Consider the following 25814-nt stretch of genomic DNA (forward strand, 5'->3'; position numbering starts at 1 on the left):
AGCCCTTGTAAAAAGCCCCTCCCCAGCTTTCCTTTAGCCCTCTTCGGTTACTGGAAGATTGCTCTAAGGTCTCCTTGGAGCCTTCTCTTCTCCATCCTGAACAGCCCCAACTCCTTCAGTCTGTCCCCACAGGGCAGGTGCTCCAGCCCTCTGATCACCTTCATGACCCTCGTCTGGGTCTCCTCCAGCAGTTCAATGTCCTTCTTAAGCTGGGGGCACCAGAACTGGACACAGTACTTCATGTGGGGTCTCATGAGAGCAGAATAGAGGGGGAGAATCCCCTCCCTGTCCTGCTGCTCTCACTGCTTTTTGATGCAGCCCAGCACACAGCTGCCCTCTGGACTGCTAGCACCTATTGCTGGCTCATGGTGAGTTTGTCATTAACTGACACTCCCAAGTCCTCCTCCAGACTGCTCTCTGGAGCACTCCTTGCCCAGCCTATATTTGTGCTTGGGATTGCCCTGATCCAAGTGTAGGACCTTGTACTTGGCCTTGTTGAATTTCATGAAGTTGGCTTGGGCCCACCTTTCAAGCCTGAGTGTCTCTGGATAAAACAAGTCATCCTGCAGTTGTTTTTCTACTTTTATTGGTGTGTGTACAAGCAGACAGTAAGACACTGGCTCAGCTAAGAGGCAGATTCATTTCGAGTGAGGAGATTTTACTAAGGCGTGTGCAAGTGTTCCTGCTTTGTGGGACTTTCTACATATTCTTGGTGTCAAGTGAAAAACTAGAGCTTTAGGCTTCGTGTTAATACTCTTAAAATTTTTTAAAATTTGTTTTTCATATTCTGTTTATCTATATATCTTAGGCTGGTTTTAATTTCCTTCTGTTAACTAAAGGTAAAGGTATATATTGGACAAATATTTAAATGGAATTGTCTGCATAGATGGCATAGTTTTCCCTCTCAGACTGTCTTCATTAGCCATCTTAGTTCAGTTTCTGCAATTGTTTTAATTTCCATTAATTCCTCTACACCTGAAGAATTTGGGTATCAGTACATTTTGCCTCTGCTTCTTACTGTAAATCCTTGCAGAATGTTTCCTTTCCATCTGACAAATACACATTAGCATAACCAGTGGCAGAAAACTTACCTCACCAGTTGCTGATTCTGCTTTTCAGGTTGGAAAGTTTAAAAACTCTTTATAGTTTTTGTCTATTTTTGGTTCTGTAGCTGAATTGTAGTAGGCAAATGATTGTCTTTATTTCTCAGGCACAACAATCTTGTGGTGAGACCAAATGGATTATCTACACTGGTGAAAAGTGGTGTGCCAGAAGCACTAAGGGCAGAGGTTTGGCAGCTGCTGGCAGGATGCCATGACAACCAGGCAATGCTGGATAAATACAGAGTTCTCATCACAATGGTAAGGGATTTGAATTTTCTTCTTTATTTTTTTCTGTTTGTTTGGAGTTTGGTTGTTAGTTTGGTTTTTTGTTTTACTTTTTTGTTGGTGGTGGTGCTGTTGGTTTTATTCTCCATTGGTTGAAATGAATTCTGCTGAGCAGCAGTTTTATTCAGTGGCAAGGTAGTAAAGGAGTGAAACAATTTGACTTGTTTTAAGCAACCAAAATGGTGATTGGGTAACGTTACCTCCTGCCAGGGATACCTGCTGGATGGCATTAACAATAGAAATTGCTAACCTATATCTGCAGTAATGTTTGACATTTGGTTTTCTGTTCCTTGCTGTGATGATAAGAAACAAATCAGCTTTTTGTTCAGGTGTTTGATTGTTTGGGTATTTTTTTAAATAAACTGAAATTAATTGTTTTATTTCTTCAACAATTTCTGATTCAGTTTGCTTATATAAACTTAAATTTATCACTTAGGTTTTTTTTTTTTTCAGCAGCTTGTTCTCTCTATGCCTTCATTTTCTCTTCTTTATAAAAACCCAGACCAACCAAACAACCAAAACCTCACAAAGTTGGATACTTCTTGTTTTGTCATTTATGTTAAAAAAGAAAGATAAAGCCATTTTTACCCAGCAGAAAACCAGTCCTCTTGCTGTATGGGTCTTTTGAGAGTAGAGTCCTTTTGGAAATCTCTTCCCGTTCTGCATCATCAGTGCATTCAGTAAACAGTATAAGAAATTGTCTGCACAGATGTTCCAGACGTAGCTGTGATTGAAGGTAGAGAACCACTGTGCTCTAGTAGTGAAAACTCTGTGGTGTCAGGAGGTCAGCTCAGCACTTAGGATTCTAAAATTGTTGTCACTGCAGGATAGAGGAGAAGCAGCTCTCTCAAAAAATGGTCATGGTGGCAGAAACAGATGAAGAGAATCCTGTTTGTGGCTCAGAGAAAGTGTTGGATTTGTTCTCTAGAGAATGAATCATCTGTCCCTACAGAAGTTCTGGGATAGTGTTGCTAGTAGAAGCTTCCCTTCATAATGCTGTCACATCTCTTTGGTACTTGTCCTCTTAATGTGACCTACCCACTATGCTTGTAAAGTTTAACAACATTGCCCAAGTGAGAGCTGTCCTCATGCCTTCTTTTTCCTTTACCACTAAAGAATGATGTTTTGATAATGTAATTTTTTTTTTCTTTCTGACGTTATAGCCGGGTTATATTTTCTTTAGAAACCATTCACAGGACATCTGTCAACTGTATGTTGCATCAAAACCACCTCCATTATTTTGCTCTTGCTTTCCAAAAGTGAGGAAGATGTTTGTTTCACAGCGGAGGAGGGAGTGGAAAACTTGTAAAATGCAAGCAAGCTTATCTTGACGTTAGGGCCTCATGCCTTAAAAATCCCTTGCTGCACTTGGCCTTGTCAGGATAGAAATGTTTCAGTGACGTGTCTTTTGGAAGAGACTATGTCATACAGGATTTAATATGAAATACTGTTATGGAGTAGAAAATTAAATCCTTTTCTGAACTGAAAGCATTTATGCAGACTTAGGTGTTTTTGTTTGGTTGGTTGGTTGTTGTTTTTTTTATTTTTAAGTAAATCACTTTTATTCAAAGACCACAAAATGTCTTCTTTAGTCTGAACATAACTACTGGTGATCACATCATCTGGCATACCCTGCATGAAAGGATTCATCAAAAGAAATGAAAAGGAGAGTCTGTTCCAAACCAAAGCTAAGGCCCATCTTTAGGAATGCTTCATATTAAGCACTCCAGAAAAACTTCTCAGCTGTTTTTCTTCTAATCTGGTATTTACATTTGTGAACAAAACTCCTTTCGGTTTCATTTTAATGTGGAATGTGTTTTAGAGAGAGAGACACACACACATATATATTATTCTCTGACTCCTACTAAAAGCTTTTTTGTAGCATTATGTCTGTCAATAATAGCAGACATGTTAAACATCAGAATTATTTGGGTATTGAGGATTGTTCACTTCCTTCTCCTTTATGAAAAAGCAGATCATATTTCTTTGTTTTCTTCAGTTTCTATGCTACTGTCCCAATATACCAACAACATGGACTTTACTTTTTCTGGAATTACTTATTCTCCCCATCAAAAAGAATCATGGAGTCACTCCAATTGGGAAAAAACTTTAAAATCATCAATTCCAACCAGTAGATAGCTGCTGTCTTGATTCTTTCAGTTTACACACATTCCTTGACTCCTTGTGCTTTGGTCATTCTGCTTAATGTTTCTGTCATTTGGGGTCACTTCTGGAAGCTGGATATTGTTGTGGATGTCTTGGACAACTTTAGTAAGTGTGTGCATTCCTGAGCATATTTCTGTAAGATATTCCTAAGTGGTTAGAGGATGGAGAATAAAGAGTGCTGAGATACAGAATGCAGGAGGTGGTAGAAATGTCTGCCAACTTGACCCACCACCTATGTACCTCTTCATACAACTCCCCCTGATACAGTGCTCTCCCTTAGACACCTCTGTCTTACTGCCTTTCATAACCTTTCATAACACTCTGCCCCTGCTGCTTGATCTCTGAGCTTATTTTAACAGCTCCTGCACTCCTCACACCCCAGCCCTTTCCCCTTGCTGGTCATCCAGCCTTACCTGCACTATTTGGCTGAAGTGCCAGATGCAATACCTCAGAAAGAGGGTACCTGGGAAAGTCTCTGCACCCAGGGATTTTTAAGACAGTTTATATCAGTGTGGTTGGGGCTTTTTTTTTTTTTTTTGTCTGGTAGTCAAAATAATACAGCTGAACTATGCAATGTTATAGGAGAATTCCGTAGAGTACTGTAGTAGTTGACAGTGTCAGCCAGTACTTGCAGTAAGGTAAGGAATGCTGGCTGGTTTTCTTGAGTGAGCTTTGGCTTTAAAGGCATCTTAGAATCACAGAGTTGTTTTGGTTGGAAAAGACCTCCCAAGATCACCAGGTCCAGCTGTCAACCTAACACCAACCATGGCCATTAAACCATGTCCTGAAGTGCCATGTCCACACATTTCTTGAACACTTCTAGGAATGGTGACTCCACTACCTCCCTGGGCAGCCTGTTTCACTGCCTGACCATCTTTCAGCAAAGAAATTTTTCCTTATGTCCAACTTATACCTCCCATAGCACAATTTCAGGCCAGTTCTTCTCATTCAATAACCTGGTACTAGGGAGAAGAGACCAAGCCCCACCTCACTCCAACCTCAGGAAGTTGTGGAGAGCAATGAGGTCTCCCCTCGGCCTCCTCCAGACTAACCAACCCCAGTTCCCTCAGCCATTCCTCACAAGATCTGTTCTCCAGACCTTTCACCTGCTTTGTTGCCCTTCTCTGGACACATCTTTACCATCTTGGATTTTTTTTGGTTCTGAGAGCTAAAGGAATTCTTCCTAAAGAAAGTTTCAGAAGGCTAATTTGAGAAACAGATCCTGAAAATTGTCATTACCATCATAGCTGGAATTACTAATATTGGACATATGAGACCTGATTTATGACTGGGAAACAGAAATATGTTAAAAAGTGGAACTTCACTGCAGTGTTGCTGGTTACCTCCTGGTGAAACTCTTACTTGATAGTGGAGGAGGAGAACTGTATAGCTTTGAGGCCAAAAACATGTTCCTTGTGCTGAACTGAGTGGTAGCAGACTCTCAACACTTAAATTTTCTTTAGAGAGTATGATATAGACACATTTGTTGTTCTCTGCCAGTTGCATGCAGATTGTGCATAAGTAGAGTGTGAGACTGGCCAACTCTTATTCACATCACTTAACAACTCTGCTATGTGTGTTACTGTCTCCATAACCATCTGTATGCAGAGCTGTGGAATCTACTGCAGTATTTTTCAGCTTTTCTTCAGTGTGTTTTCTTCAGTGTGTTCTGAAGGAGAGAGTAATTTGGGGCTTGATTTAGTGTTTCAGTTCAGCAGAGAAAGCAAAATAAAATCTTTGTCTTATTTAGAAAAATCAATGCCATAGTTATTTTCTCCAGAAGGCACGTCCTCTAGGCCTTCACACTGGAGGTCAGCAGCCTGTCAGGAATGATCTAGTGAGCTGTGTTTCCTTCCCTAGATCAGAGCATTCACACACTGGGACATCTCCCACCTCTAGCTGAGTTTGGAGTTCCAGGAGGAAAAGGAGACAGAAACACCTCTCCTCTCCCAGATCCTTTCTTACTGACAAGCATTATCTTGCTTTATCTTGTGTCTCCTGCTGCCTTGCAGCTTGGTGATTACTATGAGCACTTTTGACTGGAGCACAATAGTAGATCTTGCATACAGTTTGAGAGAGTAGGAGTTATGATTTGGCAGCTGCTTGGTTTCTGACATATATGTAAATCTCTACTGCATAGCAATCAAAATCTGCCTTAGTTACCCTTCTGCCATGTGTGCCATGAGGTTTTGACCCTCTTGCATGGAGCACGGAAAATGAAGGAGAAAATGAAACATGCATGCACAGAGATCAATGTGCATTTATTTATATTGAAGGAGAAAATGTAAAATGAAGGAGAAAATGAAACATACATGCACAGAGATCAATGTGCATTTATTTATATTGAAGGAGAAAATGTAAAATGAAGGAGAAAGTGAAACATACATGCACAGAGATCAATGTGCATTTATTTATATTGAAGGAGAAAATGTAAAATGAAGGAGAAAGTGAAACATACATGCACAGAGATCAATGTGCATTTATTTATATTGAAGGAGAAAATGTAAAATGAAGGAGAAAGTGAAACATACATGCACAGAGATCAATGTGCATTTATTTATATTGAAGGAGAAAATGTAAAATGAAGGAGAAAATGAAACATACATGCACAGGGATCAATGTGCATTTATTTACATTGATTTTAAGGAAACGGCAGAGGTAATTGTCTTTAGCAATAGTTAGGCTCCACCTTGCCCCACTCTGCCCCTTTCAGAGTAGGTGTCAGGCACTGTCAGTGTGTAAATCGTGAGCAATCTGCTGTTGCTTGATGCCAGTAATAAAGCAACTTGGTGTAGAACACTTGTGTCTGAGTTGGGACAGAATTTTTATTTGTTACATTATATGCTGCCTATTACTAATGTTCTGCTTTTCTCTATTAGATGATTTCATTCTTGGATGTGTGCTCGCTGCTGAATTTGTAGGGTGAGACTTCTTTCCATCCATCTCAGTGTTAAGGGGCCTGTTTTCTAGTGCTGTAACTGATCACTCTTGAAATTACCTACACTCAAGTCCTTCTTCCTCCCATTAGAAAATGACCCCCTGTCAGCTGTGTAAGTAAAGTAACAAAAGAATAAAGAAGGCAGCCATTTGCATTCTGTAGTTTGAAAACTTCTGCATGTGGCATTTTGAGGTAGGATTTATGATTTACGTTAAATGTATCAATTCTTTATAGAAGACTTTCAGTTTGCAATCTGATTTCCAGTAAGAAGTAGGCTGTACTTAAAAAATTCATCCAACAGCATTCCACAGACTGCTTTTAAATGCCACTGCTGCTCTGGCTTAAGGAAACAACTTGTTTGAAATTTGTTATTATTAAAAATGAAGTTCCACAGAGGCAAGCGTAGGGTCCTGCATCTGGGGAGGAATAACCACCTGCACCAGTACAGGCAAGGGGTTGACCTTCATGGAGAAGGTCCTGGGAGTGCTGGTGGACAACAATTTCACAGTGAGCCAGCAACATGCCCTTGTGTCCAAGAAGGCCAATGGTGCCTTGGGGTGCATTAAGAAGAACATAGCCAGCAGCATGTTGAGGGAGGTTCTCCTCCTCTTCTACTCTGCTCTAGTGAGGCCACATTTGGAGTACTGTGTCCACCTCTGGCCTTCTCAGTTCAAGAGAGACAAAGAACTACTGGAGAGAGTCCAACAAAGGGCCAAGAAGATGCTGAAGAGACTGGAGGATCTAAGGATAAAAAAATGAGACACTTGGGGCTGTTTAGCCGGGAGAAAAGCAGAATGGGAGGGGTGGGGGGCAAGAGGATGTGGACAGATTCTACTATGGTGCCCAGTGATCAATTGAGGGGCAGCAGGTACAAACTGGAACCCTGGAGGTTCCATCTGAACAGGTGAAAAACTTCTCTTCTGTGAGCATGCTTGAGCCCTGGAGCAGGCTACTCAGAGAGCTTGTGGAGTCTCCTCTGGAGGAATTCCAAATCCCCCATGACATTGAGATCCTGGGCAATCTGCTGTGGCTGACCTGCTTTAGCCAGGGGTATTGGACTAGGTGATCACTAGAGGTCCCTTCCAACACCCAGCAGTCTGTCTGATTATGTGGTTTTGGTTTGTTTGTTTGTTTGTTTTGGGGTTTTTTGTTGTTTGTTTGTTTGTTTATTTTTTCAAGTATGATCAGCAAAAGAATCCTGGTTTCAGCTAAATTAGATGCTGGCAGGATTTTGTTACTCAAAAGCAATGCCAGTTTGCATATGGATATAATACCTATTTTTGATTTGGTTGGTGACTTTGAGTCAGAGGTCTTAAAGAAAGACTAAATGGCTGTCCTTCCAAATGACTTGTAAGAGACCCAAAAATAAGATTATTTGTTTATTGTCATAATTTCCTTTGGCAATATGAGCATGTGCCCAGAACAGTTAGAGATAATAACTAATTAACAGGTCAGGCTTCAGAAGAGTTGGCCAAAAAATAGCTTTGTCTGCTGACTCTGTGATGGTGTTTTGAGTCAGAGCCAGTAACATTTCAAGCCACCCTACAGAAAAGTGAAAAGCCTGAGAATTCTTTCAGAGTCTGAAGCAGATATGAGAGGCGTTGATTTGGGAATTAAATATTGCTGTATCATGAAAATAATTTGTCTCAGCAATAGAATAATTTGATACTGGCACTAATCACGGAGAGGTACAATCCTCACACAGCAGAGAATTACATGAAAGTTCATCCCATTGCTGCAGAAAATGGAGCAAATTGATTGGGTTTGGGGCTGGATGAACTCTAATCAATTTACAGATAATAGATGTAGTTTATCAGTTCTGGTTGGACCAGCATTATGATTTCTGAACCCTGCAAGAAAAGCTTTCTCTTACAGAGCAGAAATAAATAAAAAAATCCAAATTAAGGTTTAGATTTTTTGAAAGCTCTCAGGTGAAGAGGTTTTGCAGGCCCAGACACAAACTTAGCTCATGTTTGTTGACAAGAGCAGTAAGTGATGGCAGACAGCAGCAGACTCTGTACACTGATGGAACTGTACCTTCCATATCAATTTTCTTGTCTCTGTGGAGTCACGTGTTCAGCTGCCACGGCCAGGATGAGTTGTGCACGACATGGAGGGCAAGGGATGCTGGTTACAAAATCATTGCTTGAGTTTCTCTTGGTTGGTGGCAATAAGCTGTTTTTTTGACAAGTGTCTGGTGCTCTTCAAAAGTCGAACAATTCTCGTGGTGTGGTCTTATCCCTCAGAAGCTTGCTGGCTTCAGCCTGTCTAAATTTTAGTGTTGCTGCTCTTTATTTCCTCATTGCAGGCAGGTTTGTGGCTTCCAGCCTGCTTTCCTGTTGGTAGAGGTGTCTGCTGTAGATTTGGGTCTCCAACTGGCAGGTCATCAGATCTCATACAAACCTCTACAGAAAAAAAAATTGGAGTACTTTTTCAGCTGTATTTCATTATTAAAAGCATCTTCTGAGAACAGAAGCTTTTTCAAAGTGGTAGGACAGAGTGATAGGTTCAGGGGAGTACACAAAAATGATGTAAGGGCTGGAACTCCTCTGCTGTGAGGCCAGGCTGAGAGAGTTGGGATTGTTGAGCCTGGAGAAGAGAAGGCTCCAGGGAGACCTTTTTGTGACCTTTCAGTACTTAAAGGAACTGATCAGAAAGCTGGAGACGGACCTTTTAGCAGGGCTTTTTGTGACAGAACAAGGGGTGATGTGTTTAAACTAAAAGAGGGAGATTTAGACTGAAGAGAAGGGAGAAATTTTTCACAAAATGAGACATTGCCCCAGGTTGCCCAGAGAGGTGGAAGATGCCCCATTCCTGGAACCATTCCAGGTGAAATTGGATGAGGCTCTGAACAACCTGCTGTAGTTGCAGATGTCCCTGCTGACTTGCAGGGGGGCTGGACTAGATGACCTTTAAATTTTCCTTTCCAACCTAAAGCATCCTATTATTCTATGGTTCTCTGAGAGGTCCTACAAATAGATGTCAGTATCATCTCTTCTCCCAAAGCTTTAATAGTAGTCTCTTGTCAAAAACAACAGGTTAGAAATAGGATAGCTAAAAATAGCAAAAACCATTGTGGAAGTTTCATCATTCTGCTATAGCAGTCTTCCATGCAATGAATTATCTTTGAGTATCTGTTTTCCTTGGTGCAAACTGATCTCAAAGGAATGAAGATCAACTTTCACATAGAAATGTAGGAATGTATTTACTTTTAAAACTTGGAAATTGCCAAAACTGTTCAAACAAGAAAAGATATTTGCTTCTTTGCTTCATATTTAATATTTACTCAGCTTTTTTATTTTCATTGCTAGTTTACTCCCTTAGTAAATGGGAAGTGGAGGAGATTACAAATGAGCTGCTGTGTCTAGACAAATAGGCTTCGATGTAGTTGATTTAAAGCTGGTGTCCTGATGCCGTGTTTGTGATTGATTAATATTACTGTATTTATTAGTATTAAATTTAGATATTAATAAATTTATTATTAGTCTAAAATAATAATTTTAGTAATATTTTTTATTCATTTTAAATAACAATAATTATTATTGCTAAACAGTTCCGTTGAAAGAGTTTAGCTGTGGATTGAGAGAATGACTTCTATAGGAAGGCCATTTGAGTAGAAAATTAATCAAGCTTGTTATTTGCAGCAATACCAAAGGATATTAAGTTAACTCTAGGAAGAAGAATATTTTTTGTCCCAATGGCATTGTGCAGGGTTCCACTGCTCAGTGTTCTGAGACTAATTAATCAGTAAAAGTGTCTAATTAAAAAGATGACTGTTCACCAGCTGCCACAGCAGGTTGGTTAATGGACTGAAACATTAGAGTATTTTTGGAGCAAATATTTGTGTTCAGAATGCTGCATCTGTTTGTCCTAACTGAAAATGGGGGAGTTCGTTTCTGTCTAGAGAGGAATAATTTTGATTTTTTTCTGGCCAGTGCAGTGGGGAGTGACCCATCTCACCAGAGCTCCCTCTTGCCACAAACCAGACAAGAGTCTCAAGAGCAGTAATGTGCTGGTTTCTTCTTGCATCAGTGTTTCAAAAATGTCTCTGCAATCTAGCATTCTCATCTTTCTAGACAAACTGCTGTCCTGGGCTACAGCCAAGCTGGGACCACTACTATCTTTTCTGTTGACACATGTGCTTATGGCAGGTGGCCTACTAAGAATGATAAAGGTTCCTCCTTTTGCCAGGAAGCATCCAGAAATCCTTGAAGGTGGTACCTTGCCCAGCTTGTGGTTACAAATACTTGAAACAAAATATACCTCTCTTTTTACACTGAACAGATGTCCCAACAGTAAAAAGTTCAGCTTGAAGCCAATTCTTTGTATCATACTGCTTTTTTTACAAGGGAGAAGAGACCAACACTCACCTGGCTCCAGCCTCCTTTCAGGGAGTTGTAGAGGAGCCAGAAGGTCTCCCCTCAGCCGCTTTTTCTCCAAACTACCCACCTCCAGTTCCCTCAGTCAATTCTCACAAGACTTTTTCTGCAGACCCTTCACCAGCTTTGTTGCTTCTCTCTGGGATTGCTCCAGCACCTCCATGTCTTTGTAGTGAGAGACCCAAACCAGAACCCAGTACTCAAGGTGTGGCCTCACCAGTGACAGGTACAGGGGTAAGATGGTCCTGCTGGTCACAGTACTCCTGATCCAGGCCAGAATCCTGTTGGCTTTCTTGGCCGCCTGAGCACACTGCTGGCTCACATTCAGCCAGCTGTCAACCAGCACCGCCAGGTCCTTTTCTGCTGAGCAGTTTGTAGCCACTCTGACGCAAGCCTGGAGCATTCATGGGGTTATTCATGCAGGATCTGGTATTTGGCCTTGTTGAACCTCATACCACTGGACTCAGCCCATTGATCCTCCTTATCCAGATCCCTCTGTGAAGCCTCTACTCTCCATCATGTCAACACACTCACCCACCTTGGTGTCATCTGTGGTTTATAATGTCATGAAGGCTGGTTGGATTGGTGGGTGCCTAATTTTTGGTTTAAGTTGCACTGTTAATGCTGACAGTTACAGTCTTCCATTTGTTTGAATTGTTTTAGTGGAGCTGCATACTGTGGAATAATAATATGTGATCTGAAAATACTTATTAGAGATTAGTGAAAAAATATTGCCTCTGAAGAGCTGAAGATGACAGATTTTTAATTCTTTAAAGAGCGTCATTTAAATTCAGCCTTCAGATAAAGGGTTTGGTTTGTTATGAATGTACCAGGGTACCTAGTTTCATAGTAAATGTTAATATCACTCTTAGAAACTCAGGAGTAAAATGTCCCTAAGGTGAATTTGCCAAGTTTTGATTAATTTTGAGCTCATTGGGAGAAAATCTTTCAATTTTGTGTGCAGAAAAGGGAAAAATCTTGTGCTCAGTCTTCAAAGAAATTATTCAGTTCAATGACAGCTCTTTTCAGGAAAGAAAAGGAGTAGCTTTCATTCGTAATTTTTATTTATATGTCACGTTAATTTTAACTTTCATGTATGAAAGTTTTCCACATTTGATGTGGGAAATAACACCAGTAATAGTTTGTGGGGTTTTTGTTTTGTTTTGTTTTCAGGGCTTGCATAAGGTTATGAAAAGTTCTGTCACATAAAGAATTCTCCTGCAATTTCTTTTCTGTCCATAACCACTTGTGGTTATGATTCTATCTTAAAGGTCTTTTCCAACTGAAACGATTCTATGATTATATTCCTTGAATTACTACATTTTAATTTTTCTTTTTTTTTTTTTCAAGTGAAATGCATCCTATTAGCAAGGTTTTTGCAAGACAGCAGGAAAAACCCAGGAGATTGGAGTGCAATGGGGGTCAGTCTCTTCTTCCTAGTATTAGCTGATAAAATGAGAGGAAATAGCCTGGAATTTTGCTGGGGGAGGTTTAGGTTGGACATGAGGAACAATTTTGTTACAGAAAGAGTAGTCAGGCATTGGAACAGGCTGCCCAGGGAGGTTGTGGAGTCCCCATCCCTGGAGAGGTTCAAGAAGCATGTGGACATGGCACTCTGGGGCATGGTTTGATGGCCATGGTAGTGTTGGGTTGATGGTTGGACTCAATGATCTTGAGGTCTTTTCCAACCAAAGCAATTCTATGTTTCTGTGGTAGCACTAACACTCCCTACACAATTCCTGGCTCTTGGGGCGTCATAGGACCTGCTGGGTCCAAAAGTCACATAAATTGACACATTTGTTCTGAAGAGTAGGGTACAAAAGAGATCTGCATTTGTTCTCTTGCAGACTGCATTCTGGTTTGTCTGTGTGAATTTAATCCTTTCTCTGCAAGAACAAGGGAGCAGAGTTGTGCATCGCTCCAGACAGAACAATAAAAGCTTGGGTAATGTCAGTATTATGGCCTCAGTAGCTTTAAATGATGGTTACTGAAAGAATTGATATTAAAATTGATAGCCTCAGGATTCTGGATTTATATATATTATAATTATAGAATGTTTGGGGTTGGAAGGGACCATTAAAGGGCAACTAGTCCAACCCCCCGCAGTCAGCAGGGACATCTGCAACTAGAGCAGGTTGCTGAGAGCCCCAAATAACCTGACCTGGAATGGTTTCGGGGGTGGGACTTCTGCTGCTTCTCTGGGCAACCTGGGACAGTGTCTCACCACCCTCACTGTAAAAAAATGTCTTCCTTCTTTCTGGTCTAAATCTCCCCCTTTCAGGTTCAAACCATCACCTGTTGTCCTGTCACAACAGGCCCTGCTAGAAAGTCTCCCCCCAGTTTTCTTATAATCCACTTTGAAAACCCACCAGGAGGTCTCCCTGGAACCTCCTCTTCGCCAGGGTGAACAACCCCAATTCTCTCAGCCTGGCCCCACAGCAGAGGGCTTCCAGCCCTTCCAGCATTCTGTGGCCTTCTCTGGCCCACTCCAACAGGTCCATATCTCTGTTGAGGACTCCAGAGCTGGCCCCAACACTGCAGGTGGGGTCTCAGCAGAGTGGAGAGGAGGGGCAGAATCACCTCCCTCCACCTGCTGCAGACAAAAGTGTTTTGTTAGGTGGTATGGGACATGAATATCTTGGTATCTCACTGTATCTGAGTGTGCATTACTAGCTGATAGTTCTGGTAAATGCTTAGGACCTCAAAGCTCATTGTAAAATCCATGATAGTCCTTCCAAGATAAAACATTAGTGGTTATCTTAGTTTAATTTGAATATTGCTTCATTAATGAGCATTCAGTTTTATTGTAGCAGTAACAATGCTGAAAGGGCAGCCCTGGTAAGAAGATGTGAATACGATACTCCGCATCACTGAGTGGAGCTGTCTGATTTCTGAAGCCCTCTGCAGTGTGTGCTGTCTTTATGCAATCATACACATTCTGTGTGTGTGTGCATCTCTCTCGTGCAGCATAGGACACCGCTTAGATGAATCAAATTGTTCTGTACAGTGGACCACTGTGAGCGAGCTGCAGTTCCTAAGAGCAGGACTATCTTTAAGCAATCAACCTTCTCTTTGTATCACTCTTTTATCTAAAATTCAATTCTTCCTAACCAGCCTCTGCTTTAGATCAGAGGTTGCATAACTAGCATTCCCGAGGCTGTGTTACTGAAGGAATGGGGCTGCTGAAGGTGAGAGGAGACAAAACACCAGCTTTTGTACATGGCTGTAAGGGCGCAGTCAGTATGAGAGGAGTTAGGTGATACTATCCATATAGCATCAGAAGACTGCACTCCAAATCAGAGGAACTGGATTTTAAATGTCTTATTTGTATGGTTAACTTATGTCTGTTATTGCATGTATAAATAAACAGTAGCATTAGGCTTCAGAAGACTTTCAGGCCAATCTGAAATGAGAAGGCTGTTTATGTGTCACTGAGTTGCTGAACTCAGTGGCTTGTGTATGAAAATGCAGTGACTCTATCTAAAATCTACTTTCTCTCTTGAAAATCTGAATTTCTGACTGTGATTTGTATTTGGAATGATTTGTGTCTGAATTCAACCTGAAGGCAAGTTCCGTATAGATTCTGTTGTGTGATTTTTGAAAAGGTTGTTTCAAACTATTGGGAACTGCTCTCCTTAAAAGCCCAATCTGGAGGCCTGTACTTCCTTATACAGAAAAAGATGCAGAAGTCAGTTTAAAAAAATATATTTCCTGTGGCTATTTTATCAAAGGTAATGTTTCAGAAATCTTAAATAAATTTATTTCAGAGAGCAAACCATCCTTTCCTGACTACTAATTGATGGTTTCAATATGTTAATATCTGATGTTATAGAAATTAAACAGAGCTTAGAGAAGAATGCTAATAATCAGAGGACCCAAAAGTATACTTGATAGCCAGCTTTTTTGATTTCTCCAAATAATCATAGCTGATGTTTGAGTTCTCTTCAGATGCCTTGGTTACCAGCAGTACTTCTGGTCAACATTTTATTAAAGCACATTTTACCATAGCAGCGAGCAGCCAGCTGTGGGCTTTCCACAGTAATTGCAATTAGCAATAACAGAAGAAAGGTGTAAGCTGCATGTGTGGAACAATTACTACATCACTTAAATTCAGACCAGAATTTAAGAGGGGGTGATTCTAGGTAGCCTTTGCTACCTTCATTTAGGTATGACTTCTTTGTGGTAAACCCCCAAATGACACTATTATTCATATGTTCTCTAGGATATTCTTCTAAGGGGCTGCCCTACCATTAAGTATCTTTTACAGTAATCACTTCAGAAGAGATGAGAGACCTATAGATCTCTTTACAGCCTGCATGCATTAAACATTTTTTCCCTTTGTAGTGATGAGTGTGCTCATACCAATTAAGAGTGATTTCCCCTATCAGCAAGCAAATGTTCAGCTGCTGAGGTACACTAACCAAAAGGAGATACACTGCAGTCTGTTAGTGTATATACTCTTTCTAATCATCTTCTGTGTAGGTTTCTGTGGATGCACCCAAATATTTTGGCAGCTAAGTTTTTTTTTTTTCTTGTGAATTTTCTTCAGTTGTTTATAAACTGACAACTGAATATCAGTGATGTGGAGCTTCATGTTTTTTAATCATATGCTGCATGTGACAAAGCCATCTTCCTGTGGCTGGTTTGTCTCAAAAGCAATCCAGTTTCAAAACACATGCTTTTTTTGACAGAGTAATGTAATATACAGCCTGAATGTAAAAATGAAACCCTTGTGTACAAGGGGTGTGGATTGAGGCTGTACCTTATTTAAGCTGTGTGCTTGCTACAAGAGATTTCTTTTATTGCACATTCTGTCTCTTCTGTACACAGTATCTGGCAATTGCAAGGCTGATAGAGCACAGTAATTTGTAGATTTTTTTTTTTTTTACTGAGGAAATTTCCTTTCCTCCTTTGATGGTGGAGCACTGAGACTGATTTGCTGTGTATCTGTGGTGTAAGGGGTGAGATGGGAGCAGATAGCTGGGACAGGGCAGGAAGGACAAGTGAGGCTGTCTTCAGGTAGCCTTAATTAGCTAAATGAAACGTTATGCTCTAATGAAGTCTACTTTTTGGTACCTGTGTGGTAAAGGAATTAGAGGTGCCTTTTAGAATTTGGAAATGCAAGTTCTTCTATGAATTTGTAAATGCAATTTCAGAAAGCACTTGTCTTTGTTGTCACACTCCCAGGATTCCCTTTGCCTTTCTATGAAAATGCTTGCTCTCAACTTCACAGAATCACAGAAACTTACTGTTTTATGGAAAACTGAAAATATAGAAATGCTTGTTAGGGAGAAAACATGCCTGAAAATATTAGAATAAATATTCATTTGGAATACTTCTGCATGTATATGGTTATACCTGATAGAACAACAAATGTGACCTCCAGATGCTGGATGCAATAGATTTACATGCTGTCAGTTCAGTGGAGTGATATTTGGGCTGATACACATTTGCTTTGTACCTGAAGACTTAAATTTCAGGCAACCAAGTTTAGTGTATTATACAATGAGGAACCTTAATTTCATAGAAAATTCAGAACAGCAGGTCTTTTGTCTTCAGTAGCTGGTTGAGTCAGCAGCAAGCCTTGGAAGTAGGCAGCCTGGCTCCTTTAGCTTTCGGCATTAGAGTACTTCTAATGCTTGGATTTAAAGCCTTGCTATTAATATGTCTAAGAATCACCCTGACTGATGAAAATTTATGGACAATGACTGTTGTACGTGGAGTTTCCTTTGCAGAAGTTGTTGTTGTTGTCACAGATTCATTAGTTAATGTATTTTCCTACAGGATTTGCATCTCTAGAAATACCTGTGGCTTTGTGTGATGCTGAAGAGGGAATGAGTCAACTGTGTATCTAGCCTCAAGGTGCAATACTGAGGCCAGGGAAGCAAAACTGCAAGACCATACTTCAATTTGTCTGTGTTATCCTTGCTGCACTACTCCCTTGTGTGTTGTTTGAACTTGCAGTGTACATCTCTTGATTTTTGTGCTGCCATGAGGACTTAATCTGATTCTTCTGCCTGTAGAACAAGTGAAGGAGGAATCTGACTTTGATCTGTATTCTTGGCCATGCTACTCCTGCAAGCTGAAAGCTCTTGCAGACTGGGCTGAGAGACTTGTCATATGGGTCAGAAAAGAGAAGGAACCTTGATTAAGAGCAATGAAGACAAATTGCAAGGCATGTACTGTGTTACAACATTAGCTGGGATGTTGGGATGCCAGCACATATCACGTACGTGGTTCCTGTGCAAATATTGCCAGCATAACTTACTGTTTCTAGTCAAATTATCTGAAGTATCTGTTAAATACTTTGCTTAATATTAATTAAGGCTTATCTGAGTATTGGCTTTGGAACATTTCACAGTTCTGTTACATTTTACATAAAAGTAGCAATTTTGACAGTCTGACAAGTGTTGGATGGCAGGCAGCGAGTCCTCTAAGACTGCTGCGGAAGTGCTGCTATAGCTAGGAGCCCTGTAATGATGATCAAGAATCTCTCAGAAATTTAAATATATTATGATCTTGTAATTATAGTCCTCTTCATGATTCCATATATAGAAAGGGGCAGAACTCTGCTGCTTCAGATGGGAATTTTGATATTCCCTAACTTTTTAGTACTGAATTTTAAATCATAAAGTAACTTCTAATTATATAATAGTCTTTTGGTAATTGTGATGACTGACAGAAGTATTGTCAGGTTGCTGCTTATTTTAATAACAAGTTGAGCCATTTTTATCGTGGCATCATATAGTGTTAGGGGTTGGAAGGGACCTCTAGAGTCCAAGCCCTCTGCAAAGCAGGACCATTTAGGGCAGGTCACACGAGAATGTGTCCATGAAGGTTTTGAAGATCTCTGGAGAAGGAGACTTCACAACCTCTCTGGGCAGCCTGCTGCAGATAAGGTTGCTAGGACATTAAATAAGTGGCATAAGGTGTGTTTTTCTTTCTACTGACCATAGGATGACTAATTTGCTGTTCACTTTGATTTCCTCTCTTGTACTCTGTAGAGTTCTCTGAAACTTGTACTAATTGTGATCTCCAAAACAGGATCCATAAAAAAACCCCACCAGCCCCAACCACTACTTGTCTCTGAAGCTCTTTCTGAAAATTGAGTCATAGACGTTACATTTTAAGCCAGCAGAATGTTTGATTATTCTACTTTTGACTGCCTTTAACATTCTAGTTGCCATAACAACTTTATTTCTTTATTTTTAGCACATCAGTTGCCATAACAATAAACTATAGCTTTTTGAATGTAACCTTTTTTCCCTCACTATTTTTTTTCTTTAAGGGGAGAAGGAAATGGAGTAAAGCTCTTCCCCTAGGAGTGCTTTGGTTAGAATATAAGCTGAAAACCAATTTTTTTTTTTTGTCTAACCTTATTCCATTTCTATGACAGTTTTTGGACTACTGAGTGTTTTTGTAACTTATGCAGAAAACTGAATGCAAATCACTGTGTAAAGCCTTTCCTTTGTGGAAAATTGCTGTTGGGGTTTCATTTTTATCTGTTGTAGTTAGTGCAGTAGAAAACCAGAACTGCTAGAGAGTCATTTCCAATGACTTTATTTCATTATATGGAATGGCTGTAAATAAGGTATAGGCAACTGCTGCTGCTGAGGGAAGCGTTTTTCTTTGCTTTTGAAAGCCATCCCTCTTTATTTGGTTATTTTATTTTTATTTACTGTAGGATTGCTTTGAAGATTAGTGTTTGTGGTGAGCAGCTCCATTTTTGTCTTGTAATTCTTTATCTTATCTTTCATCAAGGTGTGGATGATCCCTCTCTGGAAGTGTTCAAAGCCAGTTTGGATGGGGCCTTGAGCAACCTGGTGTAGCAGGAGGTGTCCCTGCCCATGGCAGGGCATTGGAACTAGATGATCTTTAAGGTCTGTTCCAACCCAAGCCATTCAATGCATCTCTCATTATAGGCAGGCTGGGAAGAAGGGTGCTCAGGAAACATGCTGTATGTCTTTTCAAGCCAAAGTAATTCTAGTGGCCATTTAGAAGTGCTGGCCACTAGCATCCCCCACAAATATAGCAGGTAGGACCCAGTGCTTCCAGTTCTGCCCACATGGCCCTTATCAGGCATATTGTCAATTAGAGTCCAGTGTTAGGTTCAGTGTGCTGATAGGCCAAGGTTTGGCCAGGTGTATGTGGTATAACTTAAAAATACGTCTTTTAAGAGATTGATATTTAGGTTCCAGCCATAATTTTGAGCAGAGGGGAAAGGCTTATGTGTAAATTTAATACTGGCAAAAGAGCCATAGAATCATAGAGTGGTTTGGGTTGGAAGGGACCTCCAAAGGGCATCTAGTCTAACTGCTGCAGTCAGCAGGGACATCTGCAACTAGATCAGGTTGCTCAGATCCTTGTTGAGCTTGATCTTGAATATCTCCAGGGATAGGGCCTCAACCACATCCCTGGGCAACCTGTGTTCCAATGTTCCACCACCCTCATGGTAAAGAACTTATTCCTAACATCCATTCTAAATCTGTAATTTCAAACCATTGCCCCTTGTGCTATCACTGCAGGCTTTCATAAAGAGCCCCTCTCCAGCCTTCTTATAGGCCCCCCCCCCACCCCGGTACCAGAAGGCTGCTATAATGTGTCCCCAGAGCCTTCTCTTCTCCAGGCTGAATAACCCCAGCTACCTCAGCCTGTCCTTGTAGGGGGAGGTGTTCCAGGCCCCTGATGATCTTTGTGGCCCTCCTGTGGACCTGCTCCATCAGGTCCATGCCTTTCCTATGTTGAGGGTCCCAGAGCTGGACACAGTACTCCAGGTGAGGTCTCACCAGAGCAAAGTGGCAGAATCATCTCTCCATCTGCTGGCCATGCTTTTTTTGATGCAGCCCAGGATGCCATTGGCCTTCTGGGCTGCAAGTGCACACTGTTGGCTCATGTCCAGCTTCTCATCCACCAGAACTCCCAAGTGCTTTTCGGGAGGCCTGCTTTCTGTCACCTCATCCCCTAGCCTGTATTGATAATGAGGATTGGTCTGGCCCAGGTGCAGGACCCTGCACTTGGTCTTGTTGAACCTTTTGAGGTTCACCTGTGCCCACCTGTCCAGCTTGTCCTCTGGATGACATCCATCCCTCTGGTGTATCAACAGCACCACTCCGCTTGGTGTCATCTGCAAACTTGCTGATGGCGCACTCGATTCCACTGTCTATATTGTTGATAAAAATATTAAACAGTACTGGTCGCAGCACAGACCCCTGAGGAGCACCACTTGTCACTGATCTCTTTCTGGACTTGGAGCTGTTGACCACTACTCTCTGGATGCAACCGTCCAGCCAATTCCTTATCCACTGAACAGTCAAACCATCAAATCCATATCTCTCCAACTTGGTGAGTAGGATGTTGTGTCAAAGACCTTGCAGAAGTTCATACAGATGACATCCATAGGTTGTCCCTTGTTCACCGATGTAGTCACTCCATCATCGAAGGCCACTAGGTTCATCATGCAACAAGAAGTTGGATATGAACTTAATCTATAGCCTTGACTTCCATATTCCCTGATAATGTCTTTTCCAAAGCACTTGTGGATCTCAAAATCATTGTCTTTATATTTAACCTATTTTTATCACTGATAAAGTATATGTTTAAGTTCATTTTTTTTCTTAGAGATGGCAAATAGTGTCAAGTTTGATATTTCTCTTTGAATAAAGAAAATAATTTCTCAGCTCACATGACATTTCACATGTGCCAATTTCTAGCTATAAATACAAAGTCCTCATTATCTAATACAATCAAAGTAATTTCAGACAAAATTGGCTAGTTATTGGAAGTTGAATGTATTTAGATGTTATTAATATTGAAACATAGTTATCAGATGTAAGATGATTTTATAAATTTTAATTAGCTAATTTTTAACTCTGCAAGGGGAAAAAAGTCAATAAATCTTGCTTTCAGTGGCATTTTCCAAACATCTATCATAGCTGGCTTCCATGTCTTTGAGTTACTTCAGTTGCTGCTGTTTGCAACATTTTCCCTTTAGGCAGCTCGTGGTAGGAAGCTATTCCTGGTCCTTTCTCATATATGGTTATTGATGCAAGTGTGTGTGCTGATATAGACTCCATGCTGTAAGAGAGTATAAGTGATACCTCTTCAGCAGTTCCAGCTGAGATGAAAAATTGGTCTAAATGAATATGAGCTTAAAATCCATAAAAAGAAATTGTGCCATGCTTCAGTTTATAAATAGGTTTTGTGTCGTATCCTTTCCATCTTTCTCTTCTCCTTTTCTTCACCAAAGTGGTAGAAAAGCAATACTGAGTAACACTTTGGCTAAAGATACTCTTCTGAAATTCACAATCTACTCTGGTTGTTGCTTTGTTCTCAGGAAACAGTGGAATTTGATTTTCTAGTCCAAATTTGAGATCAGTACCACCTCATTAGATCTTGCACTAAAACAAATGGTGACTCTCTAATTTTTAACTCATTTGTCTACACTGACAGTTGAAGCTATGACTTCTTCTCCTAGTGTTTTTCTGAGCCACCTCTTGTCTCCTAGAGGAAGCACTATTTTTAAAAAGCTATTAAAGGAAAAGTTTCGGGTGGAATGTGCCAATTATGTATGCAAATCAAAATGTAAATGGTCCATGTGACAAAGCACATGCTTCCAGCCAGCCCATATAGATGAGACTGAATGCTCTGGGAGAAGGTGCTGTGACCATTTAACCTAAACTGCAACCGTGAGAAGTGGGTTTGAATCTCCTTCTGTCCATGAATCTGTCACGTTATGGTAGATGCCAGTTAGCACTGTTTAGTAAAGACAATTGAAGTGGATAACTCTGAAGGGTTTTAAAGCATTTGTGAGAAGAAGATGAATTATGCATACAAATATTCTTGTGTTGTAACTTTCAAAAGAGATTAAAAGCAGGTTGCCAGAGGTGATGGAGGGGAGGTTTCTGTCCTGCAGGTTTGGTGTTGTGACTTCCAGAAGCGTGGTGCTGAGATAGGGAAGGATTTGGAAGCACGCACAGTGGTGATCATACACTGGTTTGTGGATGTGTGGCCTTGGCTTTGAGTTCTGAGAAATGTTTTAGGGGTGAAATAGAAATGATGCTCTTGGCTGTACATAAGACATAATATTAGATGCAACTGGTTTTGCTTGTGGCTAAAGGCAATGAAGAACGGAAATCACATTTGTGTGTACTTCAGCTTCATTCTTTGGTACATCCAAACCCGTGATTTAGAAAGACTGAGAGACATACGTGGTTTTGATCCTTGTACACCTATCATTATTGCTTGTGCACAGGCCTTACAACTTGGCTTCCTAATCATGGCTGCAATAAATTATTCATCATTTGAACTCATTAAATCAAAATTGGTTGCCTTTTAAAAGGTTATGCTGTAGTTTAAGAGAGCCCTTTGGCTTGCAGTCTGTGAAAAATCAAAGTAGATGATCACAGTGTTTGGGATTTAGTAGCCTGAAAATCTGTTATTCTAGCTCTGCAAAAGCGGAGTTACTACTAATACTGACAGAGCTTATGCTTCTAACAAGCCAGCTGGAATCCTTTTCAACATACACTTGCTTGTTGTCCAGCTGTGATGTGCTTTAAAATACCAGTATCTGTGGAATGTAATTCCTGGATTGACCTAGACAGAAATATTAGTAAAAGCACAACTATGTTAAAACATGCCTCTGAAAAGTTTAAATGAACGCAGTATTAAAATAGTCCTTGAACTCTGTCTGATTTTAAAAGATGAGAAATGATTCCCACAGGAAAATTAAGGGTAAGACAGCCTGCACCCTTCAGACTATGCTCTACATTTCAGTATTTATTCATTTACAGTTCTCTTAATTGCTGTCTTTTGTCCTGTGATTGTACAGGTGAAGATGTTAATCATCTCTTGAAAGTAGTGTAATGAATAGCCAGCTCATTTCCACTCCCTCTAGTGTACTTCCATGTGTAGAGGCTGTGTTTTATGGTAGGACGGTTGCATGGACAGGACATGGGTTTATTATGTTTGAAATGCATTGAAATGTGGACATGTGTTGCATTGGTTTGTTTTTTTTTTTTTTTTACTTTTCATACCATCCTAAGATATTTTCCTTGCTTTTCCAATGTCCATTTGGATTAATTTCTTATGATGTGTGGTGAGTTAGTACAGAGCATCCTTCCCTAGCTCTAGTGCTGTTTGTTTAAAGCAAATGCTAGGTTTAATTCCTGAACAATGGTAATTAGCACCATTCATTAGACTTCACAGCATTTTCCTGCTGTAAATTCACCTAGTGATAGTTTATTGCAGAGTGTTTTATTTCTATTGATTTGAGGCACAGAAGTTTGGTGGTATTTGCTGCTCCAGATTGAGCTTGTGAAGTGAATTCCATTTGTCATTGGAGCATTGATAGAATCTTGAAGGAAGCTCCTCCTGAAGAAAAATGTTCTTCGCTGTAAAGCTCTGAAGAGCAACTGTCTATTCCATGTGATCACAGGACTTAGTGTTTAAAGGGAGCAATTTACTTCAAAAACTTGCTTCATATTTACTCAGTGCATGAATAGTGTTAGCTGATTTAAGAGTTTAGAAGCTTGGAAGTGGTAGATGCAATCCTGAAGAAGCATCAAGAAAGGAGTACATAATAAACTTGCAAGTAGGAATGCCCATCTTTCTCTAGTGATCCACAACACAGCATAAAATATTTCCCCCCCTCCCCCCCCCCCCATTTTCCTGTTCTGCATCACAGCATTCGCATTACCTAACCTTTCTATGATACTGGCTGATACATGCCTCATTAGAAACAGTACTGGGAAAGGGCTGGGGCTATGAGTAGTAGAGGAGCAGGCTGAAACGCGGCCTGATGGAGTGGTATCAAAGGAAAAAAGAATCATTATCTCCCTCCCACATCCCTCACATCCCTTGGCCTTTTAGAAAGCTACTGTCTCCTTCCAGCCTCTTCCCTGAACTACCCTCACTCTTCACTCCAAATTACACCAGCCCCTTCCTTCTTCCCCACCTTACAGAACCTACTCTGTTGGTGCCACCAGCTTCATCTCTAATGTGGCAAAGGCTTATGTAGGCTTTGGGGGATATTTTTTTCCTGTAACAGTGAGGGAAGTGCTCCGGAGGAGCATCCACATTTCAAAATGTAGCTGTGTAATTTCTATCACTTGATCTTTTTGGCAGTCACAGGGGTATGTGGGCTGTAGCATTGTAAAATGATTTATGGGATTCTTTATGATCATAAGATGGAAGGGAGAAGGGAAGGAAACTGATATGTGATAGTCCCATCTATCAGTTTTGCTGTCTGCTGGAGAACTATTTCATAGGTTTAAACCTTCTACAAGGTACTGTAGTTTCCTTGAAAACTGCCACATGTTTAGTCTTGGTGAGGATGAAGACAAATTCCAACATGAAGAATTCTGAGCATCATGATACTGGGAGTCAGAGTGAGAGGAGTCAAACATTGAAACAGGAACTTATGCAGGCTGTGAGAATTCACTCCTTGAAGATGTTCGCAACGCAGCTAGACAGGACCCAGTACAACCTGGCCTAAATTTGGTGTTGGAGCTGTACATCTACCTCTGTATAGACTTTCTCTGTCTAAGAAGCTTTATCTCATTTCCATCCAGGGTCACATATCACCACTGCTTTCACAGGCTTTCTTCTCAAAGCTTGAGCTTCTGCCACATCTCCTTTGTTTTCAACAGGATCAGATGGTGTGCGTCTTCTGTTTTGGATGTTAACTTTTGTTATTTCTAGCTGATGTAGTTTAGACAGAAGGTGTGGAATTGCTCCTTCTCTTCAGTTTAAAGAAGAGTGCTCAGTCCTTTTGCTGGACCTAACCAGCTGTGGTAAAATAGTGCCTTGCTGACAGCCATTACTTTCTTCCAATAGACCTGTTATCTCTTTCTCATTTCCTTTTCTTTACATGCAAATAAAACCCTTGAAGCACATTTAGTTTAAACTATGCCAGAGTCCCTAACATGTCTCTAATCTCCAGACAGAAAACTTTTTCCACATAGCTTAATGTGCTGCCTCTGATACAACATTCCAGTATTGCCACATCTTGTACAATTCTGTCTGTAATTGCATCGTTTTGTCAGGACTAGTTGATTTCTGCTTTAATTTTCACTTGCCTCCAAGTAGATGTAAAATACAAGCTAGTGCCGTTAGGCTGCTGCAGTTTGCACTGCTGCTTCCTGGAAAATGCCATGGGGAATTGGGCTCTGGGAGTAATTGAGGTGACAAAGCCACTGGCAGCTCTTTTCTGGTAGCAAAGGAAGCTTTCTCCTATTTCCACAAAGAAAAAAATCAAAATTCTTTCATCTCTTAAATTATAATTTATGAGAGGAAACCTTTTTACCTGCATTGAAAACCAACCAGCAGAGGCTGCCATTGATTCTTCTGTTCCCTCTTACCTGCTGAGCAGGACCCAGGTTTCTTGTCCAAGTGCTGGAATATGTGGCTGTTACCAGAGTTGGGTGCTCCAAGCATGCAGTAACAAGCGCTGTGTTTTTATACATCAGCTGGATCTGACCTGTGAGCAAGGTGACTCACCAGAACATGTGGAAGCTTTAGCAGCTGTCAGTATTCAAATCTGTCTTGAGCAGGATGCACTGAGCAGGTAGTTTCTGTGGTCTGCTTCATTTTAGGCTGTGCCTTGCTTATCTAACATGCCCCCATGTCTTTGAGGCTTTCTGATGTTTATTTTAACATGTTGTGGTCCTTTGTGTCTCTGGTACCCACTCCAAACTGGCTTGGGGAGGAAGAAGTACTGGTTGCTGCCATGCCTGTGCACACTGGTGTTTATTCTGCTCCTCCTGCCCCCACAGGAGGAGTGGGAAGTGGAGGAATAAAAATCGCTTCCTATTGTTCTGCCGGTGGTGTGGCTTGGAGCTGTGCTGGGGGACTAAATGTAGTCGTTAAATCTGTTCTCGCAGCCAGTTACAGCACTGAGGTAGTGGAGCAGTTTTAATTCCTGAAACCCTTGGATGGAGGAAGGTG

General features: G+C 40.8%; 1 protein-coding gene across 1 annotated transcript in view; it reads left to right on the forward strand.

Moving 5' to 3' along the window:
* RABGAP1L (RAB GTPase activating protein 1 like) overlaps nucleotides 1-25814 on the forward strand; it is a 256762-nt gene that overhangs the window by 42474 nt on the left and 188474 nt on the right. The window contains exon 12 of the mRNA XM_054384644.1: nucleotides 1211-1361. Within this exon, the coding sequence (XP_054240619.1) occupies nucleotides 1211-1361 (151 nt within the window). The remainder of the gene's footprint in view (nucleotides 1-1210; nucleotides 1362-25814) is intronic.

This window comes from Indicator indicator, chromosome 10 (assembly GCF_027791375.1).
Source record: "Indicator indicator isolate 239-I01 chromosome 10, UM_Iind_1.1, whole genome shotgun sequence".
NCBI classification, from domain to species: domain Eukaryota; kingdom Metazoa; phylum Chordata; class Aves; order Piciformes; family Indicatoridae; genus Indicator; species Indicator indicator.